This window comes from Puma concolor, chromosome A3 (assembly GCF_028749965.1).
Source record: "Puma concolor isolate L17-30 chromosome A3, mPumCon1.1.hap2, whole genome shotgun sequence".
NCBI classification, from domain to species: domain Eukaryota; kingdom Metazoa; phylum Chordata; class Mammalia; order Carnivora; family Felidae; genus Puma; species Puma concolor.
This window is the reverse complement of record NC_141669.1, coordinates 33130544-33155977: the sequence shown is the minus strand read 5'-3', so window position 1 is coordinate 33155977 and position 25434 is coordinate 33130544. Positions and strand designations below refer to the sequence as shown.

General features: G+C 42.1%; 1 protein-coding gene and 1 long non-coding RNA gene across 16 annotated transcripts in view; one reads left to right on the top strand and one right to left on the bottom strand.

The window, feature by feature from the left end:
* The window catches only part of SLC8A1 (solute carrier family 8 member A1), a 385340-nt gene that overhangs the window by 355519 nt on the left and 4387 nt on the right, over positions 1–25434 (top strand). For all 15 annotated transcript variants that reach the window (XM_086700455.1, XM_086700451.1, XM_025927473.2 and 12 more), the window contains one exon: positions 3451–3726. In XM_086700455.1, coding sequence (XP_086556581.1) covers positions 3451–3726 — 276 coding nt within the window. The remainder of the gene's footprint in view (positions 1–3450; positions 3727–25434) is intronic.
* Positions 20625–25417, bottom strand: LOC147582349 (uncharacterized). Its single transcript, XR_015249013.1, has 3 exons — positions 25268–25417; positions 21396–21471; positions 20625–20802 (listed from the first exon to the last, which is right to left on the bottom strand). It is a non-coding gene; the product is annotated as an uncharacterized LOC147582349 (long non-coding RNA).

Sequence of the window (25434 nt, the reverse complement as noted above, 5' to 3'; positions counted from 1 at the left end):
AATGTTTCTATAAATAATTAAAATCCATGTTTTCCAAACTGCTTTAATCATATATCCTATGAAATTACAAACTGTCCAAAAATATAGAGGATCATATACAAAATAAATATAACCAGAAACTCCAGTGTTTTTCCTGAGCTTCCGTGGGGTATTTTTGCAACTCTCCCATCTTTGGGATGGGGAGTTGGGAAGAAGAGGAGTTGGAGAAATTAACAGGATTCTCTTCTTCCTCTTTCTCTCCAATAAGCCCTAACAACAGCTGCTCTCACAGTGAGTTCTTCTGGACCCAAAGCATAGGGTGAAAGGGAAATGAGAAGAAAAGTTAGAGGGGAAAAAAGAAGAAATGGATAAGCAAATAAGAAAGGAGTGGGTAATGGAAACACTGAGTGGTTGTCCTTAAATATCAGTGTCATGACCCAGGAGGCTTCCGAAGGGACTGTATTAGTTTGCCAGGGCTGCTGTAACAAAAGACCACAGCCTGGGTAGCTTAAACAACAGAAATTTCTTTTCTCACAGTTCTGGAAGATAAATGTCCAAGACCATAGTGTTGGTGGGTTTGGTTTCTCCTGGGGCTTCTCTCCTTGACTGGGGGCAGCCCAGCCTTCTTGCTGTGCCTTCACATGGTCGTCTTTATTCGCATGCATCCCTGGTGTATGTCCCAATATCCTCCTCTTTTTTTTTTTTTTTATTTTTATTTTTTTTTTTTTTAATTTTTTTTTTTTTTAACGTTTATTTATTTTTTTGGGGACAGAGAGAGACAGAGCATGAACGGGGGAGGGGCAGAGAGAGAGGGAGACACAGAATCGGAAACAGGCTCCAGGCTCCGAGCCACCAGCCCAGAGCCCGACGCGGGGCTCGAACTCACGGACCGCGAGATCGTGACCTGGCTGAAGTCGGCCGCTTAACCGACTGCGCCACCCAGGCGCCCCCCAATATCCTCCTCTTAAAAGGATACCAGTCTGATTAGATTAGATGAGGGCACCCTAACAGCCTCATTTTAACTTAGCCATCTCTTAAAGGCCCTATTTCCAAATACAGTCACACTCTGAGCTTAGGGCTTCACCTTAAAAATCTGGGGGAGATAATTCAGCCCATAACATGTGCTTTTATTTAAAATCATCTCCTTTCAGGCAAGATGTTACAAATATGTAATCAGTGTACAACATGACACTGAAGGAGATGGGTGTTAAAAGATAAACTGAGGCACATTAAAAATTTCAAGAGTTTATTGGAGCAAGTATGTATTGGAATCAGGCAGAGCCAACCCAAAGTGGTTTAGGGGCACTCAGCCAATAGGAGCTAGGGGAAAGGCCTTTATACAGCAGAGGAGGAAGCAAAGCAAGGAAATTACTTGATTGGCTGTCGCTTAAGTGGTTGCCTTATTTGGTAAAGCCCAGGTGGCCGCCTGTGATTGGTTGCTCTAAAATTGTTTTCTCAGACAAGACTGCATTTATGGAAATTGATCTGGTTTAGGTTTTGATTTGCTTACGTAGATTACCAAAACATTAGAGCCACCCTAGTCCAAGGGCCTCCTTCAGTGACTTTAACATGGTTAATAATGCTTTCTTACTCTAGTTAGTCACACATTTTACAACCCGCTGGTTGACTTGAGTTCCCTACCCACCTAGTCTCCAAAGGTGATTCCATTCATCTGCTGGGAGCTTCCTCCCAACACTTTGTTGGAGATGGTCCAAAGTCTCCAAGGGGAGTCTGTTTTCTCCACAGATCCCCAAAGGTTGTTTGTATGATGAGCGTGTGCTCATCAAAGAGAGAGCAAGCCATTGCCTCGTCTCTCTTCTGTGAGGTGACAGGTGACAAATGGAGACTTTCTTCTCGTGTTTTGTGAGACACCCTCTTCCCTCAAAGCTCCTCTGCTGTAAGGGTTTTCCCAGTAATGATCTGCACCAGATGGCTTCACCACCGGAGTGCCTCACAGAGTGCACACGCATTTGCTCCTTTCTGGTAGTCTCTGGTCACACAGTCAGATGGGAAGTCTGACAGCCTCACCTGCTGCTGCCAACTGCATTAGTTGGACAAAGGGGATCTTTGGTGACAAGATTTGTGGCAGTTGGGGATGAACAAAGTCCTCAAGGAGTTCTTCCCAAAATGGCACAAAACACATGAAATTATATTGGCCACCACTTCAAGAAGAGTTGACATTCAGTATCCCAATTTTCAAACATGTGAATGAGAACTGTATCCCATTCTAGAAGAAGTCTGTTTTAGAATGCTATTATTGAGTTCCTGGTTCCTTTAAATAATAAGCTTGGTGCATTTCTTTATGCACTGATTGTAGGATGTAATTGGCAGAATTGTGCAGTGTGTGTATATATTATGTAATTAAGTAGTTATATAAAGTCAGTGGAAATTCATGCATGCATTACTTCATTTAACAAGCACTTAGCCAGCTTATCACAGATGCTGGAGATGGGACCAAACACTAGGGACACAAAAATGAACAAACTCCTGCCCTCGACAGGCTCACAGTCAACTGGAAAAGAAAGTGAATGGACAGTCTGGAGAGAGACTGGTTGTTGAGTGTGCATCAAAATCGCCTGTGCCACCCCCCTTCCACTCCATCCCCAGTCCTCTAGTTTCTGATTCTGCAGGGCCAGGAATTTGCTTTTCTAACAAGTTCTCTGGTGATGCTGATATTGCTGGCTGAGGGACCACAGTCTGAGAACCCTGATCTAGTGTCACAAGTGTCGGGGTGGGGGGGGGTGGTTTGGAAGTACTGGCTGGAGGGCAAGGGGGCCATGAGAGGTTTCACAAAGGAAGTGAGTTTTAAGGGATGAGTGGGGAAGGGTAGGGAGGGAGGGATTAGGACATGCCAAACACATTTAGTTCTAAAGGACAAAAGTTGGAGAAAGTACATATGGTTTGAAAACAAATGCAGATGATTCCATTTGGCTAGGATGAAGTTTGAGTTTGAAGTAATTGCAAGAGATAAAGCTGAAGAAATGTGTAGGGCACAGAGCTGTGATTAAGGGCCTTGTTTGAACACTGTCCTGTAGGTGATTATTTCACCATGGATCTCCAGAGCCAGCCTTCAAGCTGGAAGGAAAGAACTTTGGCCAAAGGGCTCTGTCATAGTTACCCTGCATCAAAAGAAGCTTCTTTCTGAGCCTGGCACAGGGCTTCCCAGTCTGTTGGAAGAAATCCTTTTCATTTCTCTGAAGGTGATAGGACAGTAGAAAGGGTGTGTTGATTGAGTATAACCAGAACTGGGTGGGGCTTAAGTATTTGCCAGTGACCGGTGAACCACTGTGAGGGGGTATGTCAGTAGTTTAATAATTAATTGACTAATTATGATTGGCTCTTGGAAAACCCTAAGCTTCAGTCACCTCTAATGACCTCCTGGTTACTCAGGCCTAGGAAGGAGGCAGTTGAAGAGAGGAAGAGCCCAATTAGTGCAGGTTGTGATGAAATGTGCTTCATTCCTATCTCCAGGGGAAGATGACGACGACGATGAATGTGGGGAGGAGAAGCTACCCTCCTGTTTCGATTATGTGATGCATTTCCTGACTGTGTTCTGGAAGGTCCTCTTCGCCTTCGTCCCCCCTACAGAATACTGGAATGGCTGGGCCTGTTTCATTGTCTCCATCCTCATGATCGGCATACTGACAGCTTTCATTGGAGACCTGGCTTCCCACTTCGGATGCACCATTGGCCTGAAAGATTCTGTGACTGCGGTAGTGTTCGTCGCGCTTGGAACTTCGGTACCAGGTAGAGAATGCATTCGTATATGATTTCCCCCAGACGTGGAAGCCCATGTGCCTTCCTGACCTTTTCTTTCTCACAATTTCAAGGACTGTGCTAACAAACCAGGCTTATGAAAGACAAGAGCACAGAGATATAAATAATGTCACTGCCAGAAAACTGTCATGGCAGTTTTCAAGGTTAGAACGCTGGCCAGTATCATCATGGTGACAGGAAAGCATTCCCAGAGGGACTGCCTGGCCTGCGTGGAGAGAGCACATTGGTTTGATGGATAGATCGATAGATCAGCTTCCCATTACAATTAGCACTTTCAAAAACACGAAATTACAGGATCATCTTCAAGCACAAAATTTGTCTTTTCGATATTTACTAATGTTTGGATAATTTCCATGAAACTGTATGGTTGGATACCTGAGATAAATACCTACTGAAAACCTGATACAATATTCTCTTGACCCAAATGTTAATGGGAATAAGTTTACAAAAAAAGTCGACATTGAGCAGGACAGGGAAAAAGTAATTCTGGCCAAAGCGAGCAGGGCAGCTACACATTTCGTGGATGTCCCTTCATGCATTCCTTATAAGCTGAATTCTTCTTCCCACCTACAACTGTAGTTCATTATATTTGCTCAGACTTCTAAGAAATCCTCCTCCCAAACTTGACATTGACAGCAGTAATTTTCAAACTTTGGTGCGCATCAAAATTACCTGGGAGCCTGTTTAAAACAATGCAAATACCCTGAACCTACCATCAACCTGAGGAGTCAGAAGATCTGGAGGACAGGCCCAGACAATGTGTGTTTTAAGTTCACAGGTGATTCTGGTGCACATCAGAGCCTACTGTAACTGAAGTTCTGGATCCAGTCCCCAGCACTAGTTGACATCATGGCAGATATACAGCTAACCCTGGCTTTTGGTTTTGAGTCTGAAAACAAGTACAGCTTAAATCATGTATATATCTCCTCACTGGAAGTTACTAGCTGTTCTTCTGCACTCCGACATTTATCATCTCAGTGACTGTGGACAAGTCTCTGAGCCTTCATTTGTAAAATCGGGAGAGTCCTATATAACTTGCAGAATTGTGGTACGGACTGGAGAAGACACCTATAAATTATGCATCTACTAAAACATTTGAAACAGAAGGAATTTGATTCAAACAGCAGTTTTTGTTAATTAGTTATTTATGAATGGCTGAGGACGGTCTGACCGGTGTTAAGTTTGGACAATTCATCTTTGAGTAACCGGGAATAAACTGTCCAGATTTATACTGGTGAGCTATATTACACATGGTATTATCCAACTGATGGACCATTTGGGAGTCCTGATCAAGGGGTCCGGTGTAGTTCCGGTGTCCAACTGAGATGATGGAGGCGCCAGAGGATCTAGGGGGTACTTTCACTCCTGCCATGGAGCAGGACTATGCAGACTTCCATTTGACTGCTGATCCTCGGGGGTGGGGGGTGGGGGGGGGGGGCAGGAAGCAGACACCCTCTCAACCCCAGCTGTTTCTAGCAGTTTCCATTTTGATCTTTACTTTGAATTTTTTCCTGAAAATAACCAGAAATTTAGCAAGCAGGAGGAGAACCTTAAAATATTCTTTATTGCGAGTTGTTCTGTTTAGAGAACAACTGTACCAAAAGGAACAAAACATAACGGCTATCCGTTGCTCTATCTCAGGTTACTATAGGAAACTATGCTTTGGAATCTACTCTCCCTAAGGCTGGTGCTCAGGTTAGCACGCACTGTTGGCCCTGGGTTTAACCCTCAAGGAGAATATGCGCAAATTAGGATAACGAAAGCAAAACTTAGGCCTCTCGTCAGTATTACTCAAAATCAGCTTACCTCTCTGGAAACGCAGCCGGTGGTCCTACCAAATGCATCTCCTGTTTTCAAAAGGATCAGAAGAAATGATTTTACTAAGTCAAATCCTTGTTTCTAAATATTTACATTTTTTAAAAATCTCCCAGCTCATTTCAATACCTCAAAACTGGCTCCTTTCCCTATATACCAGTCTTCCAACGTGCTTGTGTGCCTCTCTTGTTTTAAACTCTTGAAAAGTGTGGCAGCCATACCATATCATTAAGTTTGTTTGTTTGTTTGTTTCTGGAACGTGAAATGTGGATGACACTAAACCTCAGTGTTTGGAAGGGTCATTGTTCTGCCACTTAAAACCAGCTCAGAACCCAGGTAGGGGCATCAAGAGGTAAGAAAGCCTGTTGGGGAGAATACAACAGAATCATTAGCTGTCAGAACGGTTTCCCTTCACCGCCAAAAATTCTTCCCATAGGAAAACAGATTCCTTCGTTCTGCTACCTGGAGAATTCCTGTAATTTGCTGCAATATTAGCTGCGCAGCATGCTCCCCACACAATATATTCACAGGTAATCTCATCATATTTATATAAACAGACATCCCCCCCAAAAAAGCTGTGCAAATTGAACGAGATGCTGAGCAAACATAATATTTCTGACTTGATTCTTCACCCCTGATGATTCAGAGAATGCCTTATTATAGCTTCTGACTCCTCAAAAAAAAAAAAAAAAAAAAAAAAAAAAGATGCTATTGTTCCCAGATGACAAAGCCCAGTTGGTACAGGTAGAAGAATAAAGGAGAGACTAATTCTTTTCACCGAAAGCGTACCATTAATCGGCACTGGTCCTGAGAAGCCACTTTTTCTCTAGGTTGATGTCTTGACACTTTTCCTAAAGCAGAAGGGTTCCCGGCTAGTGTTCGATGGGCTGCTTGCCTCTTTGTGGTGAGACCCTTGAACTCTCAGCTTGGGGGCCTGCCCTAAGCAGGATTAAGTATTTAAATATCTCAAAGTTGTTTTTTTTTTTTATATTTTTATCATATTTTTCAAACTCTATGGGGGGAAAAGAGCTTCTCCCTCATGCCACTGGTATCAAATATTCATTCTAGCCTATTGGCAGAGGAGGACCCCTGAGGGTCTGCACTCCCCCTCAACATTAGGTATGCTGAGATGACCTTAAGGACTCACACCTGCTAGCAGAGCAAGAGCCTTCTTTTCCAGAGAAGAGGGGCTTCCTGAATAGTCTTCTCCCACCTCTAAATGGTGGCATAGGCAGAGCCTAGTCTCCAGTTCCCCCTTCCCCATCTGGGCCCATCACACCAGTCTCCATGGCTTAAATGCCGCCAACGTGCCAATGATTACCAAACGTGTATCTCCAGTCTCCACTTTCCTGAGTTCTAGATTCATATGGCAACTGCCCTCCCTATATTGATGCTGGATGTGGAAGTTGGGGCTCCAAATCACTATGTGCAGAGTGGAACGGCTTTATTTCCACTGCCCAGCTGCCTTATCCTTCAGCCAAACCTATTCCTTCCAGATCTTGCCTTTTTTCAGGAAAACAGTATCATCATCTACCCAGTGTCCTTGATTTCTTTTTCCTTGTCCCCACAGTCAAGCCATCCTTAGGTCCTGCAGATCTTACCACTACGGTACATCATGATGGGACCACTTAGTTCTCTATAACCAAGTCCAGACAGGCCATTCTCTCTGACTCCTTCAGTAGCTTCTTGTCTCCATGCTTCTAGGGATTGTTTTAAGATGGCAATCAGACCGCATATCTGCTTACCATCTTCCAAGGGCTTCCTACTTCACTGAAGATAAACTTCAAAAGTATCCTCCTGGCTTACAAAGAAAGCCCTATGTGACTTGGCCCTTGCCTGTCTTTCCGTTGTTTTCCTCCTTGTTTTTCAGCCCCACTGGCCTTTTTATTGTCCTCCACACATCAAGTTCGTTCCTTTCTCAAGGTTGCACTAGCTGTCAAAAATGCTCTTCCCCCTCCATTTACCCAAGACTGGTTCTTTGTCTTCAATTATAGTTCATTCTAAATATCACTTCCTCGAAGAGACCTTTCCTAACCACACAATGTGAAGTGGTTCAAACAATTCATTTGTGTTATATCACCCTTTTTCCATAGAGTCTTTATTACCTTCTGGATTTTTTGGTTTATTTTTGAATGTTATTGTCTACCTCTCCCCACTGAAATGTAGGCTTCATGGGAGCAGAAACCTTGCCCTTTTAATGTCTCTCTCTCATATTTTTGGCTTCGAAAATGATGCCCAGATAACAGATAATACAATTGCATGTGCCCATGTGTTTGGCCGTGTATGTGAATGTGTTGTGTCTATAAATGAACGGACAAATCATCCATTGACACTTTACTGTGAGTACTCAGATGACTTTCTTAACACCTTCTAGAGACAAGTAAGAAAGTTATGATTGAGGGAGATGAGCAGTAGATACTTTTATAGTGTGGATTATTCTTGAAGAATGTATTTGGGCAGGTTATTGTAGTAAGAAGGGCAAGGATAACTTGAGAGCAGTGAGTCTCCTCTTTCATAATGTGGCTATGATGGGAAGGGTGATGAGGGGCAAGATATTTTTTGTCTCTTTCTTCATTCTCTTCTCTAGCATCGCTGATTTTCAGATCCAGAACTCAGGCCAATACTTTTAAAACTTTAGGTATATTTTGTGTAGTACTAATTAGGCATTCTGCAGTAGCCTGACTTGGGACCATAACTAGGTTATGTCAGATTGTTTCTATGGGAAATAGGCTCGAAATCTCAAAGAAATTAATGCAAGAAGTTTAGAAGCCAGCCATTTTTGTATGAGGCACCACCTATAGCACATACTGTTTTTGCATACATTTACTTGGATGAAATTGGGTACATTGGGCCAAAATATTCCAGCTTCTATATCACATTCCAAACACAGGTGTTCCTTGCATCTCTTGCTTCTATTGGAATCAAGTAGAAGCAAGCATTCTTCCTTACGGAGAAAACTCTTAGATGTTAATGAGTTGGGAATATTTTGACTTCACTCAGTCACCTTGGTCGTGGTCCATACGTCTTGATTAGGCTTGTGCCTGAAGCTGGCCTACTGCCCCTTGTATCTTCCCATTAGGAGCTGTTTACTCCTAGGACCACAACAGTTTTAAAATTGGGCATTCTAAGGCTGCTTCTTAGCCTCTGGTATTGTTAGATTTCTCTGTTCACTTCCAGTGTTTTGAATATCCTTTGAGTTTTGTCAAGTAGGAATTATTTCATTGTAGACACTTTAAATCATGAAGAGAAAGAAAAGAGATGATCTTAGGCATTTTTCCCATTCTGTATATAGAACCTTTTTTTAAAGAATAAAACCTTATTTTAGAGAAAATGTATGCTATTTTTAAGTTACATTACTTCCAGGTTTCTAAACACCATAGGAAGAATTTGACAAAAAAACTAGTTATACTAGCTGTTCACTATGTTTGCTTAGTGAAGCGTCATGAATATGCACCAAGGAGGTAGAGAGTTTTAGAACTATAGGTACAGAGCTTTAGAACTGAATCCAGGAAGCTGGACTTCCAACCATTACTCATTGTATGACTGGAATCAGTTGTTTGACTCAGCCTTGGTTTTCCTGCCTGTAAAATAGGCATGATGATACATGGCAATTTGTTTAAACTTTTTTTTAATGTTTTATTTATTTTTGAAAGCAAGAGAGACAGACCACGGGCGTGGGAGGGGCAGAAAGTGAGGGAGACACAGAATCCAAAGCAGGCTCCAGGCTCTGAGCTGTCAGCACAGAGCCCGACGTGGGGCTCGAACTCACAGACAGCGAGATCATGACCTGAGCCGAAGTCAGATGCTTAACCGACTGAGCCACCCAGGAGCCCCGATACATGGCAATTTAAGCAGAGTTGATGAGAGGATTAAAGTAATATGGATCTCAGAGCACTTTGTCAACCGAAAATTGCTATAAATCTAGGAAATAACATTCTCTACACTGACATCAACTCTCAAAATGTCAAAAGGAATAGAAACCATCAGAAAATGAGAAAGAATAGGAAAAATATTATGATCAGGGAAGGAAACTTTTAAAACTTTACCACTCCACTGTGTGTTAGGCAGACACACTGTATTTATATTATCTATTATTTCATTTAGATCATATCATTAAGTTACATGAAGTGATTTTTGTCTCCTCTGAGATTTTCTTGTCCCTGAGACCCAACCATTCTCTAAAAGTGAATTTATTTTTTACTTCTTTGGCATTGTGCTAGAAAACATTGCAGATATATATATACGTATATATATATATACGTATATATATATATACACATACACACACACACGCACACATATATAGACACACACACACTATATATATATATATATATATATATATATATATACACACACACACACACATATATACATATAATGCATATATATAACATATATAAAACATATTATTTATTCATGGTTAACATGTTTTGGTTTTTACTTTCCTAACTTCTAAAAACTCTGAAAACTACATCATAGAGTATACTTGAGTAACAAAGACATTACAATTTATTAAATCCCGCTGCTTTATTTCCCAGGGGATCCTAACATAACTAGTACAGTCATGCAGGTTGTATAGACAGCGGTGCCTCTGTTTAAAAGTCCCTTTATCACGTAAAGACAGCACCAATATCCTCACTTACATAATGAAATTAAGGCCCACAGAGAATAAATGATTTGCTCATATTCAGTCCAAGTTTCAATCGATGACAAATTGTCTCTCCTTATCATTAATCTGGTACTCAACCACTCTATTTTTTTATGTGGATTTATTTTTTATATGGATTTATTTTTAAAGTATCCCATATTTTCCCACGTATCTTATAATTTGTGGGAAATTACTTCTTTCTTTGTTTCAATTTAGTATTTCCTACTTTTTTTTTTTTTAATTTTTTTTTCCCAACGTTTATTTATTTTTAGGACAGAGAGAGACAGAGCATGAACGGGGGAGGGGCAGAGAGAGAGGGAGACACAGAATCGGAAACAGGCTCCAGGCTCTGAGCCATCAGCCCAGAGCCTGACGCGGGGCTCGAACTCCCGGACCGCGAGATCGTGACCTGGCTGAAGTCGGACGCTTAACCGACTGCGCCACCCAGGCGCCCCAGTATTTCCTACTTTTAAAGCATGCCACAGTAGAATTATATTCAAGCTCTTTGAGGCCAGGCACCTTATATCCTTATTCCTTTGGCATGGAAAGCACCTAGTAGGGTACATGCTTCAAAAAATTACAGAAATGATAAAGGCCTATTTCTATACCCATAAACACTTAGCATTTCCTACCTGTAAAAATTTAAAGGAGGTTTGGTCATTCCGGCCCGAGACCAAAGCTTCCTGTGATACACGGCTGACCAGGCACGGGCGTCAGGATCAGGAAGGGCATATCGGGGATGTTCTCCCAGCAGTCACGTTCTGCAGACTTACTGGAAACTCTGGAAATCAAGCCGTTTTCTAGGTCTCTGAGCAGGAGTAGGAGCCTGGGAGTAGAAATCACTAGAAGTAACTATCCAAGGCATCTATCAGTACATACACTCAGCCTCCCCCTTACTTAACAACAGAGATGGGGTCAGAAGGAAACACAGCACAATCAGATACTCTTCTCAGGGTAAATTGTATCCAGCCATTCTGAAATCCCACAGCCATCTGATCTACCCTGGAGAATAACGAGGAATCCGACTGATACAACCATGTCCTCTCCCTCCATCCTACTTCAGATAGATTTGGTGTTTTCATTTCTGGGTTCACGGATTAACTGGGAAACAGCCTCAATATAAGAATTATGCAAAGTCATCTCTTAGTGGGGTATTCATGGTTCTCCACAAGACGGTACAAAAGAACATGAGCTTTAGAGTCAGGTAAACGTGAGTTCAAATCCACCCACCCCACCTCTAGAGGCAAATTGCTTGACTCCTGTCAACCTTAGTTCATTAATCTGAATAACAGTAATGGGGACATGAAAATCTACCTCAGAGTTGTAGTGAAGATGGCATGAGAGCACCTTTATCAAGCACCCGGTACAGGGCCCGGCATATAATTGGTGCTTGAAAAAAATATTAGATCTCTTTTCCTTTCTACTTCAATGTACTGATAAATAGGCTTAGGCCTCCCGGTAGTTAGCTCAGCTATATCACAGCAAGTGAAAAATAGCAAACCAAGTAAATTCGCAGCCCATCTTCATTACGAGGTCGTGTGTTAGGAATTCCTACATTAGGAATTCAGGTTTGGTGGACATTCTCAATTGTGTTCCTGTTTCCTGCAATTTTACCCCGAGCTTTTACACTCAACATTGGCATTTCAACTCAGACGCGGTTGAAGAGAACATACCATAGCTACATATTACCTGTATACGAATTTAATCGGGTGATTAACATTTCACAACAGCTTACATGGGAATGAAAACAGAATTGCTTTACTCTGCACCAGGATTTCCCCATGGCTATAATGTTGGTTCCCCCAGGAAGATCCGAAAGGGCAGATATATTTTGTTTTCTGATACCTGAATAAGCAGTCAGTTTCTTTGCCACCAAGAAAGGTCAGGACTGTTGAAAATGGGCCCTCTGATCACAGTCAGGCCAAGAGGCAGAGCCACCCAGGGACACGGCCAGAGGTCCAGCACCGGGCAACCCTTAATCACTCAGAGGGCTTTCCACAGGACCTTCTCTCACCCTCACACCAGTGACCAGCCAGCTGGAGGTAAAACGCTCGGAATGTACCAGCACACTTTCTCATGAATAGGTGATGTCATAGGACTTGAAGGAAGCTTACAAAAGCAAGCATTTCTAAGGACAGAGTGAAACAAAGGAAGGCTGGATACCAGATTTCACAAGATTTGCTCCACAAATGGCACAAGAAGTGCCTGTTATTCTAAACTAAAACACAGTGGGGAATAGACTAAGTGCAGCGGACCCAAAGCATTTTTGTAAAAACCTGGGAAACACCCATTTCAAAACTATTTGAATCCCTTATTCTTACAGCCCAAAAGAAGAATTTGTATTTAGTACTTACAAATTTTTTGTTGGCAATTGCAATCTTTAATTTGTATCAAGAGGTAGCACTATATGGGGTCCCTGGCATGGAGCACAAGGCTGGAGGGGGACCAGGATGCTGACAATGATGTCATCTACCAGGAGGTGGCCCTGGGGAGCTGAGAATGCAGCACGCGTCATGCCCAATGTGACATAAGCCTGTCTTTGGATTAGTGCCCCAATCCCACGCCAACCACCTTCACTCAGTCCCACAAAAATCATGGTGTAAAAGAAGGGAAACTAAAAATGTTTCACCCTAGTCTTCTCTGGGCCTTCCTGCCTAGTCTAGGTCAGACAAAGCAAGGATATTGGCAGAAACATCATGCCGTTCAGTGGTTTGTGTGTGTGTGTGTGTTGTATTCAGAGAGCTGGTGTTATGAATGTGCAATGCGAATGAATGTAGATTTCCTCTCCTTTTTAGTCTTGAGGTATATTGCAAACGGGAAAAAAAACAAGTGAAGACCTTAGGCCTGTTTGCTCCAAGGGGACTAACAATAGCCTGGGTCTCTTAGAAGTGACTTGAAAATAATGTTGAGGTGATAACTTTCATTTCTCCCTTCTCACATGTGGAAATTAGATAATGAAAATGAAAAATTTCAAGAACCACTGTTGTGCTTTTTTTTTCTTTTAAATTCAGGCCTCAGGCTGCATTTTTAAACAACCTTGTAGGCATAATTTATATACCATAAAAGTCACCCATTGAAATGTACAGTTTAGGGAGTTTTTTATTTTTTTATTTTTTTAGCAAATCTACAGTGCCCTACAATCATTACCCTAATCCAGCTTTAGAACATTTCATCACTTCCCTCTTGGCTACTGACAGGTAATCCCCACCTCTACCCACATGAATTTATTCCCTCTTGTAACTTCCCTCTTGGCTACGGACAGGTAATCCCCACCTTTGCCTCCTGCCCCAGGGAGCCACTAATGTAACTTTGAAGACCCCACAGATTCGGCTTCTTTCAGCGTTTCTCCATGACCAATTTGAATGTAAAAATGTCATGGATCCTCCACATGATGGTAACTATACTTTAGTAATACATAAATGTAGGGATTTACCTCAGATTCTGTAAAATTTTAAGATAATTTTTGTTTTATTCACCATAACATCTCTATAGTCATTTGCAAACTACAAATATGAGATATTTTTGGTCTTTATTGCTTTGTGAATATAGAGATATGTGCACCCTTTAAAACAATCCCACTACCCTCCCCACAACAGTAGCCTTAGCTCATATATTTGAAATCGCTGGGGGAAAATATCACACAATGGTATTTAGAATTAGCACTGTGAATCTTGGGGTAAAACCCCCGTTTAATGATCTATAGAGGCTAAATATCCGTGGCCAATTCAGTCAGGTAATCATAACACATTGAAAATGAGGCAACTCTCATGAGTTCAGCTTCTTACTATTATCCCCAGCCCTAGCTGTCACCCTGTAGACACTGGTCATTGGCCCCTGGATCAATATAAATCCATGAAAACCATTAGGAAGAGAGTAGAGACCAGGGCCTAGAACACAGGCTGTGAACATTGTCTCCTGCACACAGAATATTATCACTGAATTCAAAAGAAAAAAAAAAGTGGGCTACAAAAAAAAGCAGAACCTAATTGCCATGTCATGGGCACCGCATGAGAAACAAAATGACTTTAAGGCTCATTGCTATTTTTAGAAGAGAAGGCAAATAAAATGGTAATTCAATTTAAAAAGCAAATCTTACATGTGACTGTAAAAGCATTTTAATACCTGTTGGGGATAGTGCATATCACAGACATGAAATCATGGTGCTTGGCATTTAAGTACAAAGCCAGCTGGAATGCCATCAATGCTCCTCAGCGCACAGACCTCACATCCTGCCTTTGCCCAGGACTGAAACTTAAGCTATATATTACCAGTTTATACTCTGCTTCATTCCACAAAAAGGATTTAAATCCATAAAATGCCTCACATTCTTCAGCCACCTTTTCTGGCGCATGACCCAGAAATGCCAAATCTATTGGTGGCCATATTAGATAACCTTTGTTTAACTCAGCACATATAAATCCTACGTTTCGTGCTAAGGAGAAAATAGCCACTTTGGTTCTATTATTTACAATCAGGAAATGCTGTATCGTGTTTGTTTCCTTTCCCCTCTCTCCCTCCTGTTCTGGAGCCCAGGAGGCTTTTTGACAGGGTCCTCCATAAATTGTAAGCTATTATTAGGTTATCGCCCTAAAAACTCATGGGTTGAGACAACAAGCGAGACTTGCTGTGGTTCCAAACTGAAATGATCCCCACTGGGGTCCGCAAATGGAGCCAGCAGAGGACAAATTATACCTTGTCATTCCTGAGTTAGAGTTGTGAAACAACAACTAACCACAAATGTGCAAAAAGATCACGAAAATGTCCTTCTCGGAAGGATTCTTTGTATGATGATGCTTCAGACAGCTGAAAAATGGCAAAGCAAAAGCCCTAAACTAACCCACTTGTCCAATTAGAAGACGCTGGTCAGGGTGCTCAGAAAGGGGTCAACATCCAGCGTGAGACCACACCAGAAAATGCTCATCCTTTTGTCTGTTTCCATCTGTGCTTCCAGAGTTCCACATGTAGGGAGACAAGGGTCAAACCACCTAGAAGAACCTGACATTGATAACTTCAGGACCAAGTTTTGTTTTCCTGAGAGTATGGATTAAGCCCTTTCTTCTACAACTTCTACACCAGAGCTCAGTCTACAGAGGAATAGTGAGAATATTCAAAATAAAAAACTGTGTTCTGACAGATGATGCCAGGAAGCACAGAGTGTGAGACAATGTGGCATTCTCGATCATCAAATATTCCAGACATCTTCCCTCTACACGAGTCATTAGACGTTAAGTTTAAAACCATTTTTTAAACATCAGATCAAAGGAAGCAGTATGATACAGTAGCAAGGCATAGGATTCAGAGCCATTTTGCATGTGTTTTGATTCATGTGTTCTACAAATATTAAGTACCCACCAAGTAGTATACCCCATTCGACATAGTAGATACAGAGGGATAAACGAGACAGATGTTTAATCCCACAAAGTGCATACCCCAGGGGAAGAAAACAGATACTTAACAAAAATAGGATAAAGTTTCAGATAGCAATGAGATGAACATTCTTGAGAAGAAAATAAAACAGGATTATGGAATCCTGGACTCAAGAGCATGTATACACTATACACACGGAGGGGTATTTTAATAGGGTGGTATGACTCCTTATACACCAATCATTGGAAAATTACCTACTCACTCAAACCTCTGGTTATCCCCCTGCAAACTTATCCCAGCAGTTCTAACCTTAGAAATTATGAAAAAGCGTTACTTTTTCTTGACCTATTCCTTTACATAACCCTTTTGAGGTTTTCAGTGGTTTACTTTCTTCTCTGACAGCTGTGACTCTCTTATTACCCCTGCCAACATCTGTTCTTAGGGGATAGTACCCAACTTCCCTGGGTTTTTCTTCCCAATACTTCTTCCCCTCCCAATCTAAATGTTCCGTGTTAGTTATTACTTTGGAATATCCAACAAATGATCCACATTAAGGCATCAGTGGTGAATGATGATTTCATGAGGGCAGGGCATTTGCACTTAACACAAAAAGTGTTTCAACAGTAACCACATTTGCATAGCTTCATTGTTTTAAAAGTACATCTGTATAAATTATCTCTTTGATATCCACAGCAGCCCTGGAAGTTAGGCAATCTAGATGTGTCATCAGGTTCAGAGCGTGGGATAATATCTGGCAAGAATGGAATCTGATGAGAGATCCTGGAAACAAGCCTCCAGCATGAGACCCCGGGCACCAGAAATCACAAAATGTGGATTCTAAGCCCACCCCTGCATTCACATTCCTTCTGCCTCCTAGGGGGCTTCAGCTTCCTCCCCTGAAAAAAAAAAAAAAAAAAAAACCAACACGGCACCCACCCATCCATGCACCCACCCACTGAACTGTCAGAAAGAACAAATAGTAGAACATCTATGGAAGAGCTCTGAAAGCTCTGATGTAAAAATAAGAAATTTTTGTCAAAAGTCATTTAAAAATTATCTACCAAGAGCAGTGCTAGGTGCCTGGGAAAGAGACAAGAACAAAATATGACATTAGAGCTCAGCCTCATCACATATCCTTAGCACCCTGGATGGAGCTCTACACCTTACTTTCTAGTCTCTGCATTCCAAATTACAACTCTAGTAAGAGCCCAGGTACAAACGATGGAAGGCTTGGGTATTATATCCCTTCTCAGAAATGTTAAGGGCACAGAGCTCTTAACAAATGAACATGCGAAGTAATTTTGTGGGTTGAAGTCAATGGAATATACTATCAGTAAATACAATATAATGTTACCATAACACAGATACAGAATTTAGAGAGGATTCTGGCCTTGTCATATAGTCCATCATTGCCTGACAAGAATGGTTCGAAGGAAACAAGGACCCATAGATCTCTCCCCTTCACAGCTCGTCCTCAGAAAAGTTTTATAGTGGATGAAGTTTGTTTTTCAAGATTCTTGTTCCACTTTATGGTCTGTCCTGAGCACCTTCCTAACTCTAAATTCCAGGCCAGGAAACCCCTGATGGCCAGGAAATCTCTTCATTACTCTCACCCCCCTCCTCATCCTGACGCCTGCTGAGATGCACCTGCTGTGTGTGCAGTATTATGATGCCTTCCCCCTTAGGATCCCACTACCATAGCCCTGATCACTGAAAGTGACCTTTACTGTTTATTGAGATGACTCTATTTGCCTACTTTTAGTAGTGTACACGCTTTCCTGAACTCATAGTGCACAAAGCAACCCCTCTCAAAAAAAGAAGGTTTATGAGGAATAAATAACTGGGTAACCATCCACAGGACACGGGCACATGTTGGGGGTCTTCACCGTATTATCTAGATCTGTAGACTTTGAGTTATACCAGTATAGCCCAGCTGAAAGGGAAGTTCTCTTGTAACCTACTAGGGCTATCTGGAAGTGGCAGTGAGCGTTTCTGTTTTCTCCAAGTTATAGTACAGTCTTTCTGTCGGGTCCCACTCAGCTACCTGTAGTTCTAGCAAGGCTTGGGGCACCTATGGCTTTACCATCTCTAAAGCAGGACTTGAGAAGATTCAGACAGGAGACAGATGTTCCAGAAATAGAACAAAGCATAGAAGAACAAACCAGGCTTCAAAGGCAAGGAGGGTTGAGGGACAGAGGGAGATTATGGGGAAGGAAGGAACAGCAAGGTGGAAGACACTGACTGTTTCACGCAAGGCAACCCTGGACTGTGTTGGAGGCAAGGAGTTCCAGTTGTATCTAATAACAAAATGGCTTGGGAAAGTGACAGTTAGCTACTTGCTGTAGCCCCAAACCTGCCCTTTTTTTGCCTTTTCAAAATTAGCAAAATGCTGCTGATCTAAATCTCAACAATGTTTTACCCTCATGGACTTGGTATTAATAAAGGTTCATTATAAAAGTAATAAAATTCTGGCTCAAAATTGAAAATACCAGAACCTTGATGTTATTTTAAAAGTAGGTTCCTTCAAGCCTGTTTTTATGTACTATAATGTAATAGCAAGAGAAGCCAGGAACTTAGGAATTGAAAAAATTACTTTGTCAGTGATCTCTAATATTGTCCTAAAGGTATGAAGGGTCATCCATGGAAATAGCCCCTTCTTAATCTGTTTCTGACCCGTACAAATATTTTTCTAAAGGAGTCAGGTTGATGTTTCTCTGTACAACCATTTTAATCCTTTTCTTTCAACTGATAAGCTGTTTTAGTATTGTGTAGTTATAGTCAGAGGTGAACATTATAAGGTTTCTGGATATTTTCTTGGAACCCTTTGCCCATTTTCAAATTTCAGGTATGTTATTTAGTCCTTGTCAACACCCCACGCTCTTATGCATAAAGTCAGTCAATACACAGTGCACTTGTGGTTAAGAACATGAATTCTGGCTAGGAGCACATTAGTTTGTGAATACTAGTTTCACCTCTTATTGGCTATATAACTTTAACCAACTTTCTTATACTCAGAGATTCAATTTTCTCATCTATCAAATGAAGATAATAAAAGTTCCTACTTCATACGATTGTCTTGTAGATTACATGGGAAGCCACATATAATTGTTTTAATATTTATTTTTGAGAGACAGACAGACACAGAGTCCAAAGCAGGCTCCAGGCTCTGAGCTGTCAGCACAGAGCCCGATGTGGGGTCCAGACCCATGAACTGTGAGCTGAAGTCAGACACTCAACCGACTGAGCCACCCAGGTGCCCTGATGGGAAGCCATATATAGAGCCTCGCCTAGGAGTCTCATAAATGTTAACTATCACTGTCCTTATCACCACTATCATTTGTGGACATCAAAGACAGAAACACATTCTCCCTAAATCCTATAGGTTTATTAACCTTAAATCACCTAGCTGAAGGAAACCATAATAAAAAGTGGTTAATATCATTAACATTCCCTTTGTTATCACCAGAAGAAAGAATTCTGAAATAGGAAATATTCGCTGTGCACCTACTAACTTCCGGACACCATCCTGAGCCATTTTGTAGTGCTTCTTTTGATCATCTTTATGGCTATATAAACAGGGACTTTTATTTTCGCTATTTTACAGATATCAGAGTCTTAAAGAGAGGTTATCCCAAGGCCACACACCCAGTACATGGTAAATGGGACCAGGACCAGGTCTTACTCCATAGCTTAGGCTCCTTCCTACTATAACTAGAGACATTATGCAGTCCACAGTAATCAGCACTGGCATCCTTCAGTAACAACAGTGGTTAACCACAGAGTAACATGGAATCAGGTGACCAAATGAACTATGGACAGTGACCTCTGCTTACTAAGGCTCTCAATGCCAAGCAGAACCAATGATTCACATGAACTCAGTGGGAACTATGGAATACTATGGTCATCATCAAGCTGCCTGTTTACCACTTGAACAGAGACAGGAGACTTCTCTCAAGTCAGTCAACCCTGCACCCCTTATTTTATCAGGCACACGTTGCAACTTCCACCACAATAATCTGCATGAACCTTTTTATGTGGGGAAATAGACAAGCAGGACCCCCAAAGTGAAAGTACCAAACCCACTTAACATACATAATCTGGTCCACTCCAAGACCATGTTAATGCAAGTCTCAGGAGACAACCAGGTCAGAATACCATTTCTTTGCTCCACACCCAGCTAGTTGGTTTGGGGCTTTTTTCAAGGTCAAGAGTGGGCATGGGGAGGAGTGAATAGAATTGAACAGAATGAATTGAATTGAATTGAATTAGCCCCATCTCAGACAAACCTTTAGAGTTCTTTGAGAGGCTCAAAAGTTGTTGTTGACCTCAAAGATTTAGAACCAGGGATTTGAGAAAATTTCAGCAAACCTCATGAAGCTAGACATTTAAATAAGGAAGGGGAACCTTGGATCCTCTCTTGAATCTTCATGGACATCATACTGAACAATCATCCCATTATGGGTGTGTTTAAGAGTGGAGTATTATCATGTTCTTTTGAGAGCACGGATCAAATTACATTTTGGAAGGCAGATCAAATAGCACTGTTGGTTTGTGTTCATTCTCTCCTCCACTTTGTGTTCCTCAGAAAAATAAACCCCCATTACTTTGCCCTTTTAATTAGAATTAATCTCTTTGAATTTCAAATCTCCCAGGATTTCAAATACAAAACAGGAAAACAATGTCCTGGAGGTACCCTTGCAAAGATATCAAAATGAAAACAGTTATTTGGTAACAAAACAAGGCTGGTTTTCGACGATCTGTGCATCAGGGCTATTCCATACGCTATCCGGGAGGTGCCATTGTCCTCACACGGATGAAGAAACAAAGGCTCTGAGTGGTTAGCGGATCTCAGTCTGGTTGGGGGAGCTTTAAAAAATACTGGTGCTCCAGACAAATTAAACAGAAGCTTGGGTGGGGCTAGGAAGCTAGTATTTTTCAAATGTTGCCCTGGTGCTTCTGGTTTGCAGTTGGGGATAAAAATGAGTAGAAGCAGGTGTTCCGATGTGCCAACACGAATCCTCTGGAGCTTACTTACCTCTGTTCCCTTCTAAAAATAAGTCACGTCACCATCTCCATTTCTTTTTTACACACTTTCAGGGAGCTTTTATGGGCAGAAATCTCATTGAAGTGTTCTTCCCTTTTTCTGTTTTTACAACTCCTAACTGGTCATTAATCCATCAACATCAGTAATTCCTTGACCTCTTGCACTTCACCTGAAAGTCAAACAAGGATTCTTTTGAGATGAACCAATGGAGTGCGTGTGTGAGGCAGTGTGGTTTTCGTATTTACTTGGGTAAATGTCACAACTAAAGACAAAATCTTGTTCAAAGTCCTCAGTGACCGAAGAATTCGCATGTAAATGATTTTCATCTGAATTCTAAAAAAGCAAGACAAAAAGCGCCTAGAGGAGAATAGATGCCTGCCTGCTTGCCTTTCAGTCACTAGTGAGATTAGGGCCTTAAAACTAGAAGAGCTCCAATGCCATTCCATGACTCAGGCTATATGGAATTTTCAAAATAAAGAATCGCTTTGATTTTTGAGAATAATTTTACGCTTTATCTCATTTTTAAATGCACATGATCATAAAGTTAGGCAGTCTTTAAAGGATGTTATAACTCCCTGAAAGTTTAGAATTATCACATTGAGTCAGAATTCCCCACCACTTATTCTCTTAGGATCTGGTGCTACTGGGTTATAAAAATAGCCAATAATGCTGAACACTCATGAGGTCTCAGGCCCTAATCTGCGTGCTGCTCAGGTTAACAGGGTTTCTTTCAAAACCCTCTGAAGTAGGTAAGCTTCTTACCTGGCGAATGGTGGAGCCAGAATTCTACGAATTTAAGTAAATTTCCTTCCTCCTTTGGTCTTTCATAGCATCCATGCTGGAACAAGGTTTAAAAATAATAAGAACATAGCATAACTCAAGAGTTGGAGGGCATTAGAACTGGAGGGGCAGCCCCGGCCCCTCCATTAAACCCACCCAAGTGTGTGTTTGAGTCAAACCACCACTAGACCGGAGGGCATCACTGTTTCCAAGAGAAATTAGCTGCTTCCCCCAAACTGAAACATCTATCCCTCTCAGCAAAGCCCCCCAAACAATGGGTGTTTGGAGCAACAGCCATTTCCCTGGCTCAGAGCCATGGTTCTCAAACCTTGGTATAAAGAAGAATAACGTGAGGCCCTTGTTAAAATGTGTCCTTTCCTAAGACAGCCTGATTAAGTGGGTTGAGGGTGGAGCCCCAGATCTTTGAACCAGGCGCTCCCAGTATTTCCCACGCCAGTGGTATGCAAACTTGACGTAACGCACCAAGTTTGCAAAGGTCGTCACTGCCACCATTTATATACCATGGGTCACGCATGTAAATGGCTGGCTGGTCAGAGGGGTTTCAAGTAAATAATTTTGCCAACGTTTATCTATTTTGAAAAGGCAAATGACTCTGGGCGGTGTGGTTTAGTTTCATAAATATTGCCACAATTTGATCAATGGCAATATCTTTGGGTCTAGAGACCTTTCTTCTAGGATCTTTGAATGTTTCATTTAGGCCATTCTTTAAAATGAGATTGATCGGTTCTAATGAAGATGGGTGCTCATGTACAAACTCCTACAAAAAAGAACACAGCAAAATCATACATATGAATTTAGTATTTTGATGTATTCTGCACACCACCCAAACAGTAAACTTAGGGATAGTCTTAGAGATCTTCTAAATTTTTTATTTTAGATGAAGAAACTAGAACTAAAAAAAAAGTGAAGTGTCTTATCCAACAACGCACATAAGACCTACGATTGTCTCCTTAATGAGCTTCTCTCACTACTATATCATGAAGCTCTGTACCCCCTGGTCTGTCTCTTATACTGTAATTCACAGGTGCTGGGGAAGTAACCATGCCTTGACAAGCAGGCTGGATTCCAATTAAAATCACCATCGGTGTCAGTTCCTGAGGCACAAAGTGCTTGAGGGTTGAACAGCTGGCCCCCCAAATAGGCTAAAAGTCAAGAATAAATCGTCTGGGATGAAACCCTTGCTCTAGATAATAAACCTTGTGTGTGACCTACAGGAATATAATAAGTATCCGTTTTTACAGAAGAGACATTTAAGGCTTGGTCTGTATGTCGCTGTAAAGTTTGCAAGATTCAGGTAACAATTCCTGGAGGAAAGGAGAATGTGCCGACCTATTGTGCACATTGACCAGATGACTTGGCCAAGGTTATACAGAGTCAGGATAGGTCTGCAGAGAACAGTGATGTCCTGACTCTGTGATGTATGGTTTAGTTCCAGCCACACTGTCTCCCGACTGAATCTTCCCTGTTGATTTACAGTCATAGGTACCAGGAGGCAGAACCAAAAGTCTAAGACTGTAGGACTAATCCAAAATGCCTCAGAATTCAAGGTGAAGTTAAAAGCAACAATTCCTACTAGAAATCTGACCTAAGCTGTATAGGTAGGAAGACACATATATGTAATTATCAACATGTCTTAGTTTGTGCCAATCACATGGGAAACCTGATGCATGTGTTTGTTAAATGGGCCAAGTTCTGAATATGATTACAACCCCTCTGAGACCACAGCGGTAGTTATTTCTTGGATTTTACTTTGGGGAATGGCATTTGAGTGGCTTTGCCTTGCTCAGCCATAAGCAGGGTATGAGCTTAGCGTCCAGGGTAAGGCTTGGCAGTCTAACGTATGGTGATGCGTTGCTCTTTGCACTAAGCAGCAGAGCAGTGACAGAAGGCAATTTGGGGAGATCCCATCACACTTTATTTGGAAAACAGAGTCGTCTCTGATGGAGGTAAGGTTACTGGTCTGGGTTTGCATGTGTCTCTGTAATTTTTACATAGCTTTTGAATTAAAGCAGATAAAAGGCCTGATGGATAACCCAGGTAAATAAAACCTACGAGACTCAAATAGGCCCCAAACAGGTTTCACTGTTTTGATTAGCTAATTACTTCCACTACTCATCTTGTAGGGAATCCAGAGAAAGGCATTTGAAAAAACAGGAACCTGTTGTTACAAGAACTCCAATTCAGTATTCACAATAGGCTATTGAAAAACAAGGGAGGGAGACATCCCTGCAGACCCAGGGACGTCTTTCAGGCAAAAGGACTGGTCTGGGTGTTCAGGGTCCCTGGACCCAGGGAATCTTTGATTTTATGCCTCATCCCCTTCTGGCACAGTGGCAGAAGCCTCCAGAAAAGCGTAGGGTTGGAGTGGAGATGGGGCACCCAGGAAGTCCTGTGTGCCATGTGCCACAGGCCAGGGGAGGTGGGGAGGTGGGGAGGTCAGCAGGTGTGAGTGCCAGGTCGCCTGCCCCTGCAGCACGGGGAGGGATCCATCCCCTACCTTGTTGGGCCCAGCCTAACACAGCCATCTGTTCACCACCAGCTGGTGCCAACAGCCATGTCAGCACAGAACATCTCAAGTGTTCCTCCGAAGCAGCTGAGCCATGAGCTACTTTCCCTTGCCTTCCACTCTTTGCCTTCACTTTCCCCTGCTCAGCCCTCTGTCCTTGAAAGAGAAAAGCAAAACGACTTCATTTTGTGGAGGCTGCAGCTCCTAATAACTCTTAATGATGAAGTGCAAGAGACCATTAAGATCTGCCTCGCTTGGCTTTCACTCGCCAGTCTCCATGATAGTCCTGATGGGGCTGCGGTGTGTGATCTGAATACACAAAGCGGCTCAAATACAGGCGGGTGGCTGAGCAAACCGCCTACCCCTCCTGCAGCCTTTGCTCTGAGACAGGAAAGAGCATTCTGGGATAACCAGTTTCAGAGTTTCTGAGGGGAAGGGACAGGGCCATCTGAAATGAGGAAGGGAAACTTTAGCCTTTCTGGGAGGGACAGTGCAGGGTGTACGGAGAATGGGCTCTGAAGTTATAACAATTTGGTTTAAAAATCCTTGTTCTACTGACATGTCCAAGAGGTGTTCCCAAACCATAAAATCTTTAAGGCTAAGAAGGTTGAATGAGAATCCGCGTGTAACATGTAGGATAGTGCCTGGTACAGAGCAGGCAGCGTTTGTCTAATTATAAAACTAAGTAAAACCTGCTTTCTACCAGAAAGGTCAAGATTAATGAGATGGGCCCTCCATGTTGACTTCCTTTCAAAAAAGAAAGGGATGCTGCCGGGAACTATCCTCTGAGCAACCTAAATAACCAACTCACCCAGAGTAAAGCACAAAAATCTACAGGTTGATAGAAGCTTGCACGCTTGATGTACCATCCCCCTTGGAGATCTACAGGAGGAGGATGGTGGCAACAGGGTAGCAAAAGAGGGGAGAAAGTGATCCAGATATCCCACAAGTCCATGCCTGCCCAGAGCATCCCAGGAACCTCCGGAGGACCAGAGTAGATGACGCGGCACCTTACAGTAATATCACACCTGCTGTTACTGGCTCTTGCAAATAGGAGTTCAATCTCACAGTTATTCATGTCTTCTATAAGCCTACTATGCAAGGTATTCTGCCAAGGTAACTGAGAGGACTTCGATACTAACAAGGGAGCTGAACAGAAAAGAAACCGAGTATCCTGCAAGTTCTGTTTATGTGCTTAAAGAAAGGAGCGATTTCAGATCCTGCCTCAACTTTTAGTAAACTGATCAGCCAGCTTTACCCACATGGTCTTTGCAAAAGAACAAAAAGAGCTACTCTTACTTTCTACCAAGATAGAGAAGCATTTTACCTATAGCATTTCAACAGCACCCTGAGGTGAGTGTCACTATCCCCATTTCACAGATTGGAAAATTGAGGCTTGAGAAATTAAGTAATCCACCTGGGGTCACACATTCAGTTGTGACGACAGGATTTGATGGCACAAACATGCCCTATGCTCTACTCATCGCGAATATC